Consider the following 20,397-nt stretch of genomic DNA (forward strand, 5'->3'; position numbering starts at 1 on the left):
GTGGGGGCCATCTTCCCCTCACTTGTCTCCATACCAAGCCAGGGAGAGGACCTGATTGCCTCCGCCACTACCGCCGGCTCCGGTATGCTGCGGAGGGCACTTTTCCAGACGCCGATAAAAGTGATCTTGCTGCGAATCCACCAGAGACCACGTTTATCCGAAACCGGACCGTTCACTGGTTACGGTAGCTAGCTGCTGCCATAATAACAATATCCTTCTTCAAAATTCCGACGTATATCGGCATGAGCCAGTCCGGAAGTGGTTAAGAAGTTATATTCCCTACCCAACCCCCTAAGATGGTCCTCTGAATATTTATGCCATATTTATACGCCACTGAGTTTTGAAGTGATTTTAAGCGTTCGTTTGTTTTGTTTTTTTTAAATAACAAACATATCATACTTGCGTCCACTGTGCAGCTCGTTTTGCACAGAGTGGCTCCGAAGCTAGTCTTCTGGGGTCCCCCCGCGGCTCCTTCCCACATCAGATAACCCCCTAAGAGAAGGGGGGTTACCTTGCGGGCCTGCTCCTGAGTCCAGCATTCGGCATCCATAGCTGCCGAATGACTCGGCCCCGCCCCCCAGGTCATTGTTTTTTTTTTTATTGACAGCAGCGGGAGCCAATGGCTGCGCTGCTATCAATCTATCCAATCAAAAGCCGAGAACCCTGGGCAGAGAGACAGCGCGTCCCCACCGGGTCAAGTTCCAGGGCTCAGGTAAGTAAGATGGGGGCTGGTCTCTGCCAGGTGTTTTTTTGCAATCTCAAGCCAGAGACCAGGGAAAGCTGGGGAGGGATCGTACAGATAGCGCAACACCCTGGTCAGGAGATGGTGGCTGGAAGTCGGATGTCCTCGGAAACCAGCATGAAGCGCAGGCAGCAGGGATGTTACGCATCATCCGAACACTCAGGTAAGCACTTTCAGCCATTGGCTGACATTGCTGATCTTATCGGAAGCCAGTCAGCACACCTTTTTCTGTGATGACCCTTCAACAGACACACATGGGCCGAATGTCGCACAGTTTCTATTGAACCGGCTGATTTCACTCGACATACGCCTGTGTGTTCTAGGCTTTAAGGTGGGCTCACACAGGGACTGTTTTATGTCAACTTTGCCAGGGTCCACCTACCTACTCCCCAGCTGGCTTGCACTCACACTGGATTGTAAGGAAGTGGTCCCAGGAAAACGTACATGTGTTCCTGGGCACACTCTCCTGCTAATTAGACCAGTAACCCGTTTCATTACACACTTCTCTATGGAGAGAATTGTAGTTTGGCATGGTATACACGCACACTGCAGCAAACTGTACTGGATTAGAAGTGAACTGTGTTCACAGGACCACCTGTGCCACATGGGTGCAGTTCAATTAACCAGTTCGGGCGCAGTTTGGAGAACTCACACTACTTCAGATTGCAGATAGACAGATACACATTTTGTAGGAATATTGGTTTCATCTCTGCGCATCACCTGAGGATAATACCTCCCTTGGGTATATGTAAGGGTTTGCAACTACTTTAATGTGCCCCAAAAAGTGTTTTCGATAAATAGACAAAACAAAAAAAGAGTGGGTTTTATTCTTGTGACCAGAGTCCCTCATTAATTCCCCTCACATTGTGCTATACTCTGACAAAAACAAGCTGTTCATTTTCCATCCTGCAGAAAATCTAACCTCTGCTTCTCCTTCAACCATAATAATCTTTTGTCCTCGGATGATCAGAGCATTCAATTTAAGAGTATAGCTATTAATAGAGCTGTGTGCACCATTTCATATATTACAGGGGAGGTGATATTTGCTGGCGATGGAGCAGCAATGCCAAATGGGACTTCTGTACTGAGCCAAAGACCCATCTCTGCACATCCTGCCCAGAATGGGGACATTATGTAAAAATGTGCCAGGCAGGCGGCATGGGTGACAGAGTCTCACAGGGAGATCCATCACTCTGTCTCACTGAAACTGTCAGCATTTTATAAGTTTCATCAACAAACCGCAACCTAAAAAACATAATGTCCTTAGCAGCTAAACTTTACTGGGGGTTTTTTTCGGTCATCGGAAGACAACCTGTCAGTTGCTCAGTTCAGCCTTGACAGCTCCACAAAAGACTAAGCAAACTTATATAAAAAAAGAAAAAGTGATAATAACCTGAAAGTAGAATTATAAAAAGGGATTGCACATACCATTCTGAGAATAAACATTTTTGTAGGTCATGGTATAGCTTGTAGAGGTTTGTCACATTCTGCTGGACATTGTTAGACATTACATAGCTTATCCAGACCACTTCTACAGTTCCAATGAGTGATAGGAACATACCTTAGCATTTTTATCCTATCAGATAGCAAAGGCACCTTAATCCAATCACCATGGACTGGATCAAGGCAGATGTTAACTGTCCAAGAACAGGTTGAGAAGTGTGAAGTTTGTGGAACATGTCATTATGACCAATTTCTGTAACTCCTTAACGACATGGTAAGCGTATCAGGGCAGAGTGACAGTTGCAATGGTGATGGTACACTTCCGGCTTTCAGCCTATCGACTCCAAGTACAATTAATAATAATGTGACAATCATTTTGTTTATTGGAACTATTTATTTTGACTGTGCCCTTGAGAGACAAACTGGACTATTTGGATACTTGATCAGAAAATTGTATGAAAAATACTGCTTCTTTAGAAGCAATCATACGATAATCTGATCTTTAGTACACAGCTTTCGAGAGCTGATCACGGCGGGTTATTTGATAGTATATGATCGGACAAGCATGAAAATTTTTCTCAAACGATACCAGACTGGTCGAAAATACAATACAAATACACTACAACACGTTACATTAATTCCGAATTTTTATTGTGTCGTACTAGAATTTTCACAACTTTAGTAAACTCAGCATGCAAAAAAAAAAAAAACGGACGGACGATCATCCATCTGATAATCTCACTGTGTGTACCGGGCATTAGGCACTAACCACTGAGTGTTTGGGAGGAGTCTCCTATTGCTTCTTGCTACTGTATATTGAACTCTGGCTTTTACTTCCATTGTCACTGTCTGTTTGAAGAGGGGACTAATGAGGGGCTCTGAAATGTTGATTATGCTTCTTTGCAACTAACAAAATGGCTCTATTTTGAGTATTTGATGTGCTAGGGGTACTCCGTTTTGGGGGCTTAGTGATCCACCTGCATAAGGGCTTGGGGATCCACCCCTTTTAACTTTTTTTTTTTAAGTGGTACTAAAACGCTATGTGACAGCTGGGATTTAGAGGCACCAGCCACACAAAGTGAAAGCTGGCGGCTCTCAAGGAACGGGTGGTTTTTAACTTATCCCCATTACAGGACATCGTGGTGGGGATTTTTAATGCATATCTACAGTAAACCCAAGAACTAAGATGTAATATAATCCAACCCATAGATAGTGGCTGCATTAGTTTTCCTTTTGTCAGGCTAAGAACATTTTCCAGCAAGTAGAGAAAATATGTGTTTATTCCGCCAGAAATGCTGTGTTCTTTTCAATTCCTGTAAGCTGAACTGAAATTCCAAACAATGTCATCTTGCTTCCAAGTTTTATAGTGTAAACTACAAATTCTCCCACCTTCCCATGTAATGGAGATGGAGAGCAAGGCGTGTTTGTATTTCAAATCAGGAGATCAGCCTACTGTGACAGTTCTGCACCTCTACACATCCAGTACATCGAGTAATGTCACTTGTCATTCTAAGGACAGAACGTTCAATGTTGAATACATTTTTGTTCTTGAGTTTATAGAAGCTTTACAATAAATGTTTTATATAGATATATAGTTCTTTTAACCCTTTAGCACTTTCACTCAAGGGAAGATTTAGAAATTGCACAGAAATGTGTGTAAGTACCTGGCGAGACCCCAGAGAAACCAGCCTAGTCTCCTTTCCAAAGGGGCTTTTCTGAAGCTCGTGGACAAACTGGGAAAGCTGAGAATGAGTGCGGCTGCAGTAATAAATCTGTGAAGAAAAAAAAAAAACGCTCACCTTAGTGCACTGTAGACAGCTGACAACCATAAGATTAACCATTATCGATCTTAGTCAAAACCGAATAAATGCTTTGTCTATGGATACACATTGGCTTCTGGTAACCTCAGCCTACATCATCTAAGATGCAAAAATTGCAGAAATGCAATACCCTTATATTTTGTAACTATTATGTACTGCTGTCAATCTTTATTATAGTTTACAATGTAAGCCCACTCAAATTTGTTTTCCTTTTTAGTTTAGATTAGAGTGGGGAAGATATGAATGTGTTTGGGCTTTTACTGCTGTCTGTGGCCTTGATGGGGAGATCTGACCTGACTTCCTCCTGTGTTTCTAGTCTTCCACTTTTGTCCTTGTTGAAGGTTTCCCCATTCTCCTGTCCCAACATTGAAACCTGAACAGAAAGTGAGGTATAATAGAGACAGAAGAAAAAAACTTGATGTGGGCAAAGTCTCTAACATATTGGTGTACAGAGTTTAAAGGGGAGACCAGATGCTTGTCTCAGATGCTAGAAAATTCATGATTCAGGCATTATATTTTTATTTTTCATTTTGTATGAGCTCAAAAGCATGTTTTTTCTTTTCTGTGCTTTTTCTACACACTCGGCAAGGACTGCCGCACCTCAGAAAATGTCACTTTGTCTGTTTTAACCCCTTATTGCTGCAATACTTTGCAGGCTGTTGTGGGGTGGTTGAAGCATGGCCCCATTCAGTTGAATGGATGACATAACATTACAGGGGGTATGATTGCTGCTGTAGCCCCAAAGCAGGGGATCGCGGCCACGCCACGTGTAGACCCCCCACCACTGTCTTTGCAGCTTAAGGGGGATTAACTGGAGAGCAGTAAAAATGTTTTTCAGCCACATGTTGTTACCTCCCCCAACCACAAGTGTAAGGAAGTCCTCAGACAGCCGTCACCAAAATTGGAGTCCTGATTGGAAGATTTCCCCTCTATTGACAACTCAAAACTTGGGATTTCAGACAGCAATAAAAACCTGACAGAAGTTCTAATCTTTCCACACTATATCCACAACTTAAAGTTTTGCTTTAGACCAATTGTCTTCAACCCCCAGGCAACAGCCTTGTTCCTGCTGGGCTGTGGCTTGACAACTGCCAGGAGCCCGCATGGAATGCTTCCGCACACCCTGAGCCACTGCTAACACAGTTCTGGAAGTGTGGCACTGCTTGTTTATAATGTGTTGGCTAGTCTGGTGGGCCGAGAAGGATGCAGGTTGTTGAGGAGCTACAGTGCTAAGTGAATTAATCGCTGACCCTTATTACGGCAGCAGCCTGCATAGAAGCAGAACTGAAGCAGCAGGAAAGTTCCAAATAACGAGGATTAAATAAAATATATAAGAAAGATAAAAAAGGGAGAACTAAAGAATATTGGAAAAACAGTGTGGACCTAGGAATCAATTGCAATAAAAATGTAAAAAAGTTGTGCAAACTTATTTTAATGTTTACTGCAATGTATTCATAGGCCTCTTCTGTATGTCGGACATTAATTTTACTTGATAATTATGTTTTTATTTTTTTTTCTTCAAAACACGCTTCAGTTAAAATTCTCTTTCTGTCCTCCCTTTCTTCATTAACATTAGTAGGTTTCCCCTATTTCTTTTACATATGCGTTGGTTTGGTTTTTTACTTGTTCATTCATTCATTCATTCATCATTGTAGCTGTAGATTTTACCAAGCCCTGGTTTTACAAGGGTTGAGAAGCACTGCTTTGGACACACTTTAAAACAATTTCCACTTTCTATTTGCTTGTACATATCTATCAGCAGTTTTTGATGTTCTATCCCCACAAGGCTTTCAATTAGTATCCTTGTTATTTATATCAGATGCACTCATTTTAGTTGCTCTGGGATATGACTCAGCTCTGCTGTGCTATTTAAAATGCAAATATTTGCAATGTGGTAATAGCAAGATCTCAATCAGTGAGCTGACAGTAAAGAGATCTTGTTGCTTACGGTTACAACAATTTCTACCTCAGGTTTTCTCTCCGCATGGACTTACTATATAAGCTAGAGAGACTAAAAGTACTTTAATTGACTAATTGTACTGTACAACGTGACCTGTGACATTTGTGGTGCTCGAGGCCCAATGTGATCTGCAACTGCTTACTAACCTTGGTCACATGCTCTTCTTCCAAATCATCTTCCTCATCGAGCCTGCAAGCACACAAGGAACAGGTATGTTTAACAAGGCATCGTAGTTAAAAATAGGTAACGATTATCATGGCCACCATCTAGGTATAAAAAATATTTTATCTACCCCTTGCAGCCATCAGTGTCTCCTATGCAATACAATTGCCCTACCCACTCTACACCAAGACAGTAAAGTTCTCTAATGCCGTGTACACACGACTGGACTTTGACAGCAAAGTTATGACGGAACTAATCCGGACAATTCGATCGTGTGTGGGTTTCATCGGGCCTTTTCTGTTGAAAAATCTGACGGATTTTAGATATAGAACATGTTTCAAATCTTTCCGCCAGAACCAGTTCCTATCGAGAAAACCGCTTGTCTGTATGCAGGTCCAACACACCAACAACGACGCAAGGGCAGCTATTGGCTACTGGCTATTGAACTTCCTTTTTCAGACTTTGGTGTGATCATGTGTAGGCAAGTCCATTTGAGTGGAACTCCATCGAAAAGTCTGTTGAAAAGTTCATTCCGATAGAAAGTCCAGTCGTGTGTAGGCGGCATTAGAAGCCTTCCCTCTACTTCTGCACACAAGGGTTTACTCTGCCTTAGCTTTCTATGCTGTCTAGTCACCTGCTTAATCTCAACATCAGTGCATGTAATATGGCACTAATAGAACTGCAGTTACAAAAGACTAGATATGAATTATATAATTTCTTGCTGTTCTATGTATTTTATTCCTATTTTAAGAACTTAGTGGAAACCCTACAATGGTCAGCCATAAAGTGGTTGTATAGTCTATTTTTTCACTTTTACTTGCAGGTAAGCCTATAATAAGGCTTACCTGTAGGTAAAAAAAAGATCTCCTAAACCTGTATGGTTTAGGAGATATTCCCCTGGCAATGAGCCGCTGACTGCAGCGGTGCATGCGCACAGGGGTTTCTCGGCTGGAAGCCCGGCAGACGCCGGACCCTGCCGGAAAGAAATCTCTTGCGCGCATTGCGCAGGAGTGACAATATCGCCACTCTGGCCACTCACAGCGCCGGAGCCGCGATATCCAGAAGATACGCCGAGGGAACATATCGGCTCCCTCAGCGTGTATCGGGCGTGATGTCGGGGCCTCGTTCTAAGGTATGTATTTCATAATGAGCTAGTATGCGGTGCATACTAGCTCATTATGCCTTTTCCCTTGCAGGTATGAAAAAAAATAATAATAATTCAGCGGGTTTACTACCGCTTTAAGTGACGTGTTATATGTGTAGCAGAATCTTGTGGTTCCTTGAGCCCTAATGGGGACCTCCAGAGTTAGGGACAGCTGACATCCTTCTGTGTAGAGTGGGTTGCAAGGCATGATGAGTGTACTGCAAGACGAAATGGTAGGTGCCAGCCACTTTTTAAATGCAAAGGAATTTATTGTCTCTTGAACAGAACTGTGGGAGAGAGGATTAGGGCCAAGGCACCCTTAAGTCGATGCAATGATAACTGACACACTCCTAGACAGGTAGACGGCTATACAGTGGAAGGCCTCCAGCTGGACACAACTTCTGTATAGGTAGGACCATTGTTTCCTCTGGCAACAATCTTGTAGCAGTTACTAACGGTATTTGTATTCAATTATTGGCAACACAAAGTTCTCCACTTACTCCACAGTCATTTACTGTGGGTCTTCACTCAACAAACTCCCCGTCTTTCACTACACAACAGATCCCATAGCCACTGGATCCCTTGAGCTCTTCCACTTTTAGCACTCAGTATCTTCCTCAAGCATCAACACCCCCCCCCCCAACTTCCCTGCTGGGTCCCTGGCTTGGCACTCACAGATTCTCTTCAAGCTTCACCCCCACTGACCTGCTAGGTCCCTGGCTTGGCACCTGCTGATGCTCCGCAAGTGTCACCTCTGCTGTCCTGCTGGGTCCCTGGCTTGTTGCTTACAGAAGTTTTCCCGCTTCTTCACTGTCCCTGGCTGGTGAGAAGACTGCTCAGGTACTGGCTTCAGCTTACTCACAGTGATCTCCAGTAACAAGGTGGATGGTCCCTTAGTGGCGAAAACTTCCCCTACTACCTCCAGCCACAGTTGGTTCCCCGTCCGGCTGAACCGCTACTTCTGGATGGACTACAAGCCAGCAGTCCCAACCCTACGCTGCTCTCCCACTCCTGGAAAGGCCCTCAGGCAGCCTAGCAGCCAAATGTCCCTGGGATAGGCCTCAGGCTTCTGGCCTAGCAGCCTGGGGCAGCACAACACGCGTCCACCCAGACAGCTGTCCAGGTGGCATTTAACTCTGATCACCTGACTCCACCCAAATAAAATAGGTTCTCCCAGCAGGTCAAGGGACCAAACAAAATCCCTGCCCATTGGCTGAGATACCCCGTCTATTCATGTCAGAGCTTGCATAGCCCCTGTCTTATCCAATGTTACTAGCATAGTTCGACCCAGTGACAGAAGAGAAAGGGTGCAACAAGTCCAGATTTAGAGAGGAATCAATTGATCTAACAATTGGCCAAGACAACCATCGCCTGGCAACTAAATTTGATAGCAACCATGCCTAAACATCAGGGTGCTACATCTGGAATGTTACAAAAAGAAAATGCAGGCGATCATACAAAACAGTTATATATATTAACCACTTCAGCCCTAATGATTTGGCTGCTGAATGACCAGGCCATTTTTTGCGATTCAGCACTGCGCCGCTTTAACTGAAAATGTATGTCCTTTTTTCCCCCACAAATAGAGCTTCCTTTTGGTGGTATTTGATCGCCTCTGCGTTTTTTATTTTTTGCGCTATAAACAAAAAAGAAAAGCGACAATTTAAAAAAAAAAAAAAAAAAAAAAAAAAAAAACACACATGATTTTGTACTTTTTGCTATAATAAATATGGCCATTTTTTTTTTATTATTATAAAAAAGCCAATTTTTTTCTCAGGCTCCCAAACAAAACTGACGTCCTTTTTTTCCCCACAAAGAGTTTTCTTTTGGTGGTATTTGATCACCCCTGCGGTTTTTATTTTTTGTGCTATAAACAAAAAAAAATAAAAAAAGAAGGAGCGTAAATTTTGGAAGAAAAAAAAACGAATTTTTTTACATTTACTATAATAAATATCCTCTACAAATATATAAAAAAAAAAAAACACTTTTTTTTCCTCAGTTTAGGCCGATACGTATTCTTCTACATATTTTTGGTAAAAAAAATAAAAATAAAATTGCAATAAGTGTTTATTGATTGGTTTGAGTAAAAGTTATAGCGTTTACAAAAAAGGGGATAGTTTTGTGCCATTTTTATTAATATTTTTTTTTTTTACTAGTAATGGTGGCGATCAGCGATTTTTATCATGACTGCGACATTATGGCAGACACATCGGACATTTTTGGGACATTGTCATTTATACAGCAGTCAGTGCTATACAAATGCACAGATTCCTGTGTAAATGACACTGCCAGTGAAAGGGTTAACCACTAGGTGGCAGTGTAGGGGTTAAATGTGTCCTGGGGCATGTTTCTAACTGTGGGGGGGGGGGCGTGGCTGTGTGTGACATGTCACTGATCTCTGCTCCGATGACAGGGAGCAGAGATCAGTGACACTGTCTCTAGGCAGAATGGGGAGATGCTTGTTTACATTAGTAGCATCTCCCCGTTCTTCCTCCCCATGAGACGATCAAGTCCGAGGGACCCATGATCGGACTCACGGAGGTCCCAACCGGCTTGCACGCCATGGCACAGCAGCAAATTTAAAAGGGACATACAGGTACACCCATTTGCCTATCCATGCCATTCTGCTGACGTATATCGGCATGTGCTGGTCGGAAAGTGGTAAAGCGTATATTGATTGGTTTGTGCAAAAGTTATAGCGTCTACAAAATAGAGAATAGATTTTTTTTTTTTTTTTTTATAGTAATGGCAGCGATCTGCGATTTTTAGTTGGGACTGCGACATTATGGTGAACACATTGGACATTTTTGACATATTTTTGGATCAGGATTGATGCTCAAGAGTTGCCTGTTTACTTTTTCTTTTATTTTTTGATAATGTACAAATGTGCACTCCATTCAAATCTCTGAGCAGCATGCTTGTGCAATCCGACGAGTGCAGAAAAGTGCCACATATCTGCATTTTTCCCCACACTACACATCACATTCACAGGCACATAAAAAAAACAAATCTCTTTTTAGTTTTCTATGTACCCTTGCAGTGACTGGTATTATTGCAAGGGTACAAAGAATAAAAACTGAATGGCATTCTTTAGATCAGCTTGGAATTCTGCTTTAAAGTTTACTTTACATCTGCCTTGAGAATCACTTTATGCACAGAGAACAACGCAAAACAATCACTTTTCTCCCAGCTTGATTGTTGGGTCACTGTGCCACAGATGGCCGACTCTGCAGCTGACAGCATGTCACCAGGAAAAATGTCACCCACTTGAAAGGTAAATGTCTATCAGTTTGCTTTTGAAGGGAGCTAAAGCCTCATTAAACAAAAAAGCCGGGTAAGCTGTGTCAATAGAGATATGTCAGCCAGGCGTTTTAAACCCGCAAAAACATTCTACTGCCATGCATGCCCTTTTACAGGAAGTGACAAGTGAGTCAGACCAAATACTCATCTCACATCACAGGGAACCGCCGAACGGCTCCATTAGAACGTCAGGCAGCGGTGTATCTGCAGTACATGTTGGGTGTCTCATATTGACCTAATGACAACAGGCTGTGCTGGCAATACCAGAACAGACAGAAAACAGATCTGATACATTTTCAATAGTGTTAATAATAATGACCTGTCATACTGTTTAATAGAGAAGGATAGGAATGATCTTTTTCCAAGACTGAGAACCAGACTGAGAAATGAGTGATCAATGACCGCTGATCGCTCGACTCTCAGAGCTCTGTGACCTGGTGAGAGCTGGTGACTGTCATTTACCGGCTCTCTGCACTACCCCACCCCCACTCATGGGAACGCTGGGCTCTGAAGGGGATGGGAGCAGGTCACTGAGAGGCTGAGCCAGGTGCTGGTTCAAGCATGTGGGGGGATCCCAACCACATGGTCGCGATCTTTCTTGAGCCCAGACCGGCTCTGTGACATCAGCCAACAGCGGACTTTAGCCTGCTGTCTGCTGAAAATGGATCACAGAAGTGCAGAACGAACTGCACTCCTGTGAACCATAGTGATCCATAGGAGACGTACAAATGAAATTCAAATGAATGGGCTGCTGTGCCTGAGGAAGCGTAGGACACACAGCCCATAGTGTGAACCAAGCCTAAGGCATCATGAGCAAAACATTTCCATCAGGTGCACCACAGCCTTGGGCCTGTAAAGCACTCTGTGGCCAATAAATTATGTCAAGGAGAGCACTTTCAAGTTGAAAGTGCTCTCCTTGACATAATTTATTGGCCACAGAGTGCTTTACAGGCCCAAGGCTGTGGTGCACCTGATGGAAATGTTTCAACAGTATCTCACTCTGAGGACACAATACAGACTTCCTCATGGTATGAACCAGGTATGGCCTCCGAGGCTATGTGGAGGATCAGCCAATCTGGAAAGCTGCAAAATAAGCCCCATGGCACTGCAGCAACTGAAGAAGACCTAAGGCCCGGTTCACACTTGTGCGATGCCAGACATTGCATGTAATTCACAATGCATTGCTGTTCACATTACATGCGATGTCTGTGGGGTGCGATATCAGCCATACAGATAGTATGGCTGATATCACACTGCATTCGGTCCAAACACGCACAGGACCCTTTTTTCTGCTCGGACCAGAATCAGATCGCATGTGTGTTCCCACATATGCGATCCTATTCATGTCCGAACTGTCAGTTCGCAGTACGATATGAGAGCTGAAATGGGGGTGTCCTTAACATATTACACTCCCCAGCAGTTCGCATATGGCAGTGTGAACTGCCGTGCATGTCCGGTGCAATGCGGGAACCTGCAGTTGATTCGCAGGGTTCTCACATCGCACAACTTTTTTTTATAGGCAGCAGGAAAGTAAAGCTCATTGAAAAATTTAAAAAATGTAAATTTTTATGCATAAGTAACTGGACTATTTTGACACTATTTGGCTACTCCAAATACAGGCGATAACATATTTTCATACTCTGCTTGCTTCTTTGTGTCCTCATCGCTCTCATATTCAGCGAGAACCAGCTCTTCCTCTCCATGCTCCAAGTCCATGCCGTCTCCTCCTGAGAGCATCTGCCGACTGAGCTGCAAGAGGCGCATTGTCTCATCTTCCTCCTCTCTCTGGAGATACGAGAAAAGCAGCAGCAGATAAAAGCCTGCACACTCACATAGAATATCCCGCAGGACCAGCAAAGCATCCAGGATGCATATTTTAACAGGGGTACTACTGCAGGAGAAAGATCAGAGCTTGCATATTCATGAATAACTGTATATAAAGCAAAGATTAAAAAACTGACATTTAACAGATAAGACAAGATACTAAAAGTGTAATAGGTGTAATCCTATGCTGACATCAAACCATTAAAGTAGATGTAAACCCTAACTGAATGACATTTAGTTTGTTCTGTGCATGATGTATTATGAACAATTTACGCTTTTTTTCACCTCAATTTATTTTTTAATTCTTTGTTACATCTCTTGCAGTCACTTTCTGTCCACATGCACTCCAGCAATGGCTGCACAGGATTCCTGATGCGTCTGTGTGTCTTAGGTTTCCAGAAGACACACAGAGTCGACTTGGCCCCACCGCTCCCTCATCACCAGCAGAAGCCAATGGCACCTACTGTTGTATCTGAGCCAATGAGAAGCAAGAGACCTGAGAGAGCCTTAGCTTTTGTGTACACTGCTGGATCAAGGTCAGGCTCAGATTTGTATTTAGGGTGGGGGGGGGGGGCTGCAGGGGAAACTGCATGCAGAAGGTTTTTACTTTCCTGCATAGAATTCCTTTACAATCACTATTTTTCATTTTAATATCTCTCCTCAAAACAATTTTAGTTCAGTACCAGTAACATTGGTTCTTTGTTTTATATGGGCCCCTTTGGGGAGATTTTCCCTCATTTACCGGCCCTATGATGCCCATGTAAGAAATAGATGCTGTGTTGGCCACTGGGCAGAAGGCATGGACAACAACATAAACACTTTTAGAAGTTCTCATTCTTCCTAATGGCCAGTACACATAATCAGAAAATCGTATGAAAAATACCGCTTTTGAATCAATCGTACAATAATCTCATTGTTGGTACACAGCTTTCAAGAGCTGATCACAAGTAATGCAAAATTATCTGATGGGATGCACAATGTTTCTAATACGATACTAGATCGTACAATTTTTGTTTCATTGGTATGGTTGTTGTTCAAAAATACAATACAATACAAATACACTACAACACATTACATCACTTCCAAATTTTTATTCTGCCGTACCAGAATTTTCGTAACTTTAGTAAACTCTTCATTTTTGAATATAAGACTATAGCACGCAAAAAAAAAAAAAAAAAAAATGGACGCTCATTCGTCTGATATTCTCATTATGTGTACCAGGCATTACTCTGCTAAAAATATGGTTTTGTCCTCATTGGAGACATTTCCCATTACTTCCTCTCCTCAAAGGAAGTGAAAAGATATCTCATAAGACACACAGATTTCAATATAGATGTCAGCTCTGGAAAGGAACATCACATTGCACGATACTGCAGAGCGATGCCGTACAAGTATCACCATTTGCAGGCGCTAGGCCACGGATGCTTCCATTTCTGGATGGAAACCCATGAGCGCCAGGTAAAAGCGGCTTCCCTCGAATCTTTGGCAGAGATTTGCAGTAAATTTTATTTTTCACCATTTTCCTAAAGTTCTTACCTTTCTCTTTGAGGCAAACTTCAGTTGAATGTTATGTCGCATCTGCTCCAGCCTTTCCTCTTTTTTCTTCCGCTGTATCTGATCCTCCTAAACAAAGAATGATAATCTCATTGTCATGGATTCTATTAAGAGGTCAATAACCTTTGTGATCAATGTGCCCAATGCACAGGAAACTTTTCCCTTTGCAAATAAAAACAGTTATCTCAGTACATGCAGCTTAAAAATATATACAGGGTCATCCAAAAAAAAAATCCAAGACTGTCACCACACCTAGTATTACAGGTTCTAAACAAATTCTATGTGGACAGTTTGGGGCATATCTGGTAAAATTGTAATTACAAAATATGGTTTATATTATATTCAGGGTCTTGTTATGACAACCTCACTTTAAATGGACCTCCAGCCACACGGCAGAGTACGGTTCATCCATAAGAATGTTAGGGCTGCTGCACTATGAAGACAGGCTGGTGGGGGACATTTTCAATGAAAGGCCGTCAGGCGCCAGGAATAAAGGTGAAGGATTGGAAAATATCTGCAAACCAGGGGACGTTCCCCCCCTTGGAATTTTTGGTCTGGGGTCTCATACCAAGATATATACATAAAGTGCTAAGCAAGCACTGGAGGTTCCTCCTATGATATAGTGATGACACCACCATGTTTGTATAGACTTCAGGTTCACTTAGTAGGCAAAGTCAAAATTAGAGGTGAACTTCATGCAGATGGAAGTCACAAATGCATGCAGCTCTGTATACTTTACTAAATGTATGTTTAAATTCAAGCACCTAAAATTGACTTGGTATTAGTTTCTTGCAGTCCCTGTACAGCAGAGCTCAGACTGGGTGAGGGAGAAGCAGGTCAAGGAGCCAATCCTTTCTGTTGCAGTACTCATATGAAACATGCTGGTAAGAGGAGACAGAAGATTAAGATAGAGAAGAGCTCATCAGTCAGAAGCTTCTCCTTTCACTGTCTAGTAACAGGGTGGAGGCAAGACAAAGAACGTATAGGCAGGCTAATCACACCCAAGTTGATAGATCAACTTGGGTACAACCAGCATAATCTGATTTTTCTACATTTGTTACAATCAACCATTGGAAATGGTACTATTTGTACTAAAATAAAAAATATGCAACGTAAGTTTGCAAAATGTAACAATGAATTAAAGTGTTTGTTCACCAATGCCAGAAGCCAAGCAAAATAAGCAAGTTGGAAGCTCTGGTTCACAAGGAGAACTATGATCTAATTGGTATGGCTGAATTTTGGCTTCATTTTTCTCGTGACTGGGCTATTAATATTCCTGGCTATGCTCTTTCGGAAAGACAGGTAAAACGGAGGGGTGGCGGGGTCTGTCTCTATGTGAGAAGTGATCTCAAAGCCAGTGTGAAAGAGGACCTAGTTGATGGAGAGTGTGAGGAGTCTAAAGCATTATGGTTGGAACTGTGCATGGGAGTGCATAATCCAAAGGTTATCATTGGAGTTTGTTATAGACCTCCCAGTGTTAGTGAGGAAGTAGAGTCTCAGCTCATTGCACAGATGGGAAGGGCTGCAAGGGCTGGGACAGTGATAATAATGGGGGATTTTAACCACTTCAGTCCCGGAAGGATTTACCCCCTTCCTGACCAGAGCACTTTTTGCGATTCGGCACTGCGTAGTTTAACAGACAATTGCGCGGTCGTGCAACGTGGCTCCCAAACAAAATTGACGTCCTTTTTTTCCCACAAATAGAGCCTTCTTTTGGTAGTATTTGATTACCTCTGCATTTTTTATTTTTTGCACTATAAACAAAAAAATAGCGACAATTTTTAAAAAACGCATTATGTTGCTTTAATAAAATATCCCCCAAAAATATATAAAAAAACATTTTTTTTCTCAGTTTAGGCCAATACGTATTCTTCTACAGATTTTTGTTAAAAAAATAAATAAAAAAAAATCGCAATAAGCGTTTATTGATTGGTTTGCGCAAAAGTTATAGCGTCTACAAAATAGGGGATAGTTTTATGGCATTTTTATAAAAAAAAATTTTTTTTTTACTAGTAATGGCGGCGATCAGCGATTTTTATCGTAACTGCGATATTATTGCAGACACATCGGACAATTTTGACACATTTTTGGGACCATTGACATTAATACAACGATCAATGCTATAAAATTGCATTTATTACTGTAAAAATGTCACTGGTAGTGAAGGGGTTAACTCCTAGGGGGCAGGGGAGGGGTCAAATGTGTACTGCGATATTATTGCAGACACATCGGACAATTTTGACAAATTTTTGGGACCATTGGCATTATTACAGCGATCAATGCTATAAAATTGCATTTATTACAGTAAAAATGTCACTGGCAGTGAAGGGGTTAACTCCTAGGGGGCGGGGGAGGGTTCAAATGTGTACTGGGCAGTGATTCTAACTGTCTGGGGGATGGGCTAGCATTGTCACGACACTGATTGCTGCTCCCGATGACAGGGAGCAGACGATCAGTGTCCTATTACTAGGCAGAACGGGGAGATGCTGGATCTGGTAAATCGCAAACCATGCAGAGCTTATTACTAATATTCATATAAATGAGCATCTAGGTAGCAGTGACCATAACGTGATTTAATTTATTATTAGCTGTAAGCAACAAACGCATACGGGTAAGATAAATACTAGGGATGCACCAATACCATTTTTTTTACAAGTACCGATACTTTTTTTAGTACACGCCGATACCAATTACCGATACCGATACCTACCGCAACTGTTCTGTTTACACTTCAACTGTCAGCAATGGTAAAATGCATTGAAAAGTCTTTTACAAATGTAATAAAGTGATTTTGTTTTTTCATTTTGTGCTTAATGTGAAATGTGTAAATATATGTTAATATATATGTGTGAAAATATTCACTAACAAAGCAAAAAAAATAAAAAAGTTTTAATTGTTTATTGCTTATATCAAAAAAAAAAGGCAGGAAAATAATAATTAAATGGAGTAGAATAGGGAGTTAAGGATGATTAGAGTAAATTAAGGGTTAATAAGGGGTTAAAAATAGGATTATTTGTTCATCCCCACTGACAGCTTAAAGAACAGAGCCCGAAAGTATCAGTTTCAGGTATCGTTGCATTTGCACGAGTACCGATACTTGTGCAAATACTCGGTATCGGCACAATACTAGTATCAGTGCAACCCTAATAAATACACAAAATTTTAAGAGAGAAAATTTTCCAAGGATGAGGGCTGCTCTCCAGGTCTTAGACTGGGAGAGAATATTAGCATAAATGGACACAGAACAGAAATGGGAATTCTTCAAAGTGAATGTATGTAAACTCACTGCAAAGTATATTCCCATGGGAAATCCGTTTAAAAATAAAACCTACAGTGCCTTGCGAAAGTATTCGGCCCCCTTGAACTTTTCAACCTTTTGCCACATTTCAGGCTTCAAACATAAGGCTCGGTTCACACAGTACGCGGCACGACTTGCAGCGCCGCGACCTCAGCGGCGACTTGCAAAACGACTTCTGTATAGAAGTCAATGCAAGTCGCCCAAAGTCGCTGCAAAAGTAGTACAGGAACCTTTTTTCTAAGTCAGAGCGACTTGAGTCGCTCCTATTAGAACGGTTCCATAGTACAGAACGGGGAGCGACTTGTCAGGCGGCGAAGTCGCCTGGACAAGTCGCCCCTGTGTGAACCGAGCCTAAAGATTTAAAATTTAAATTTTTTGTGAAGAATCACCAACAAGTGGGACACAATTGTGAAGTGGAACGAAATCTATTGGATATTTTAAACTTTTTTAGCAAATAAAAAACTGAAAAGTGGTGCGTGCAAAATTATTCGGTCCCTTTACTTTCAGTGCAGCAAACTCACTCCAGAAGTTCAGCGAGGATCTCTGAATGATCCAATGTTCTCCTAAATGACTGATGGTGATAAATAGAATCCACCTGTGTGTAATCAAGTCTCTGTATAAATGCACCTGCTCTGTGATAGTCTCAGGGTTCTGTTGAAAGCGCAGAGAGCATCATGAAGACCAAGGAACACACCAGGCAGGTCCGTAATACGGTTGTGGAGAAGTTTAAAGCCGGATTTGGATACAAAAAGATTTCCCAAGCTTTAAACATCCCAAGGAGCATTGTGCAAGCAATCATTTTGAAATGGATAGAGTATCAGACCACTGCAAATCTACCAAGACCTGGCCGTCCCTCTAAACTTTCAGCTCAGAAAAAGGAGAAGACTGATCAGAGATGCAGCCAAGAGGCCCATGATCACTCTGGATGAACTGCAGAGAACTACAGCTGAGGTGGGAGAGTCTGTCCATAGGACAACAATCAGTTGTACACTGCACAAATCTGGCCTTTATGGAAGAGTGGCAAGAAGAAAGCCATTTCTCAAAGATATCCATAAAAAGTCTCGTCTAAAGTTTGCCACAAGCCACCTGGGAGACACACCAAACATGTGGAAGAAGGTGCTCTGGTCAGATGAAACCAAAATCAAACTTTTTGCCCACAATGCAAAGCGATACGTTTGGCGTAAAAGCAACACAGCTCATCACCCTCAACACACCATCCCCACTGTCAAACATGGTGGTGGCAGCATCATGGTTTGGGCCTGCTTTTCTTCAGCAGGGACAGGGAAGATGGTTAAAATTGAGGGGAAGATGGATGCAGCCAAATACAGGACCATTCTGGATGAAAACCTGTTGGAGTCTGCAAAAGACCTGAAACTGGGACGGAGATTTATCTTCCAAAAAGACAATGATCCCAAACATACAGCAAAATCTACAAAGGAATGGTTCACAAATATACGTATCCAGGTGTTAGAATGGTCAAGTCAAAGTCCAGACCTGAATCCAATCGAGAATCTGTGGAAAGAGCTGAAAACTGCTGTTCACAAATGCTCTCCATCCAACCTCACTGAGCTCGAGCTGTTTTGCAAGGAAGAATGGGCAAGAATTTCAGTCTCTCGATGTGCAAAACTGATAGAGACATACCCCAAGCGACTTGCAGCTGTAATCGCAGCAAAAGGTGGCTCTACAAAGTATTAACGCAAGGGGGGCCGAATAATTTTGCACACCCCACTTTTCATTTTTTTATTAGTTAAAAAAGTTTCAAAAATCCAATAGATTTCGTTCCACTTCACAATTGTGTCCCACTTGTTGGTGATTCTTCACAAAAAAAAAATGTTATATCTTTATGTTTGAAGCCTGAAATGTGGCAAAAGGTTGAAAAGTTCAAGGGGGCCGAATACTTTCGCAAGGCACTGTATGTGGCTCACGGCCAAGGTTAAAATAGCTATAAATAGTAAAAAAAGCTTTTAAAAAAATATAAAAATGAGGGAATGCTATCATTGTTTAAAGTGTTACAAAGAAGATAACAGAATATGTAAAAAAAAAAAATCAAGGATGCAAAATTTCAATAAGAACGACAAAGAAAAGATAGGACAAACCCCAAAAAAATCTTCAATTGTATTAATAGTAAAAAGGTCAGGTCTGAGCATGTAGGCCCTTTACAAAAAGAATCTAGAGTGGGTGACTGGGGACAAAGAGAAGGCAAATGTATTAAATAGATTCTTCAGCTCTCTGTATACAAAGGAGCACGGGGGAGCTCATGTCCATAATGGGGGTGGTATTGAAACAGCCCCACATGATCCACAGTGGCTCAAAAGGCCTTTACCAAGTAACTATAGACCTGTTTAACTTCTATAGTCGGGAAGATACTGGAGAGTTAAATAAAAGACCACATAGACGAGTTCTTGTTGTAAAAAAATATTTTAAGCAACAAACAGCATGGATTCATGAAAGACAGAAGTTGTCAAACCCTGATTTCTTTTTATGAGGTGGTAAGTAAAACCTTGGACATAGGAGTGGATGTGGTATACCTGGACTTTGCAAAAGCGTTTGACACAGTTCCCCACACAAGGCTCATGTGTAAGGTAAAATCTACAGCAGGGGTCTCAAACTGGCGGCACTCCAGCTGTTGCAGAACTATAATTCCTGCTTGGTAAAAAAACAATTGGAAATGTATAGAAAACTGGCTAAAACTCCCATAGGGTATTAAAACAGGAGAAAAGGAAAGGGGGACTGGCTGTCCCTGATCTGTACTATTATTACCAAGCAGCCTTATTGTGTAGAATAGTCGAATGGGTAAGGGAAAAAAAGGAATGAAAAAAGGTGGGTGAATCTTGAATGTATATATAGCAAGGTACAACTTAGGGAGATAATATGGAATCCCCCGAAATATAGGGCACTGGATATAAACAAAAATGAGTTGACACGGATTGTACTTAAGATTTGGGATGGGGTATATAAAAGATTAAATGGACACTATAACTCACCGATGATAGCTTTAAAAGATAATGAATACTTTCCCCCAGGTAAAAAGGGAGATAGGCGGGAACTGGATTAAAAAAGAAGGGTCACAATTAAATGATATAATTAAAAAACGGGAAACTTATTCCACTGGAAGAATTAGTACACACTGGATTTATGGTGAATGATAGA

At 41.8% G+C, this 20,397-nt stretch overlaps 1 protein-coding gene across 1 annotated transcript in view; it reads right to left on the reverse strand.

The window, feature by feature from the left end:
* Positions 1-20,397, reverse strand: part of DDX11 (DEAD/H-box helicase 11) — a 161,131-nt gene that overhangs the window by 98,096 nt on the left and 42,638 nt on the right. The window contains exons 4-7 of the mRNA XM_077468971.1: positions 13,932-14,018; positions 12,211-12,356; positions 6,112-6,154; positions 3,850-3,957 (exon numbers count right to left, since the gene is read on the reverse strand). Coding sequence (XP_077325097.1) covers positions 3,850-3,957; positions 6,112-6,154; positions 12,211-12,356; positions 13,932-14,018 — 384 coding nt within the window. The remainder of the gene's footprint in view (positions 1-3,849; positions 3,958-6,111; positions 6,155-12,210; positions 12,357-13,931; positions 14,019-20,397) is intronic.

This window comes from Lithobates pipiens, unplaced genomic scaffold (genome assembly GCF_037356315.1).
Source record: "Lithobates pipiens isolate NorthernLeopardFrog02 unplaced genomic scaffold, aLitPip1_a1.2 Scaffold_8, whole genome shotgun sequence".
Classification (NCBI taxonomy): domain Eukaryota; kingdom Metazoa; phylum Chordata; class Amphibia; order Anura; family Ranidae; genus Lithobates; species Lithobates pipiens.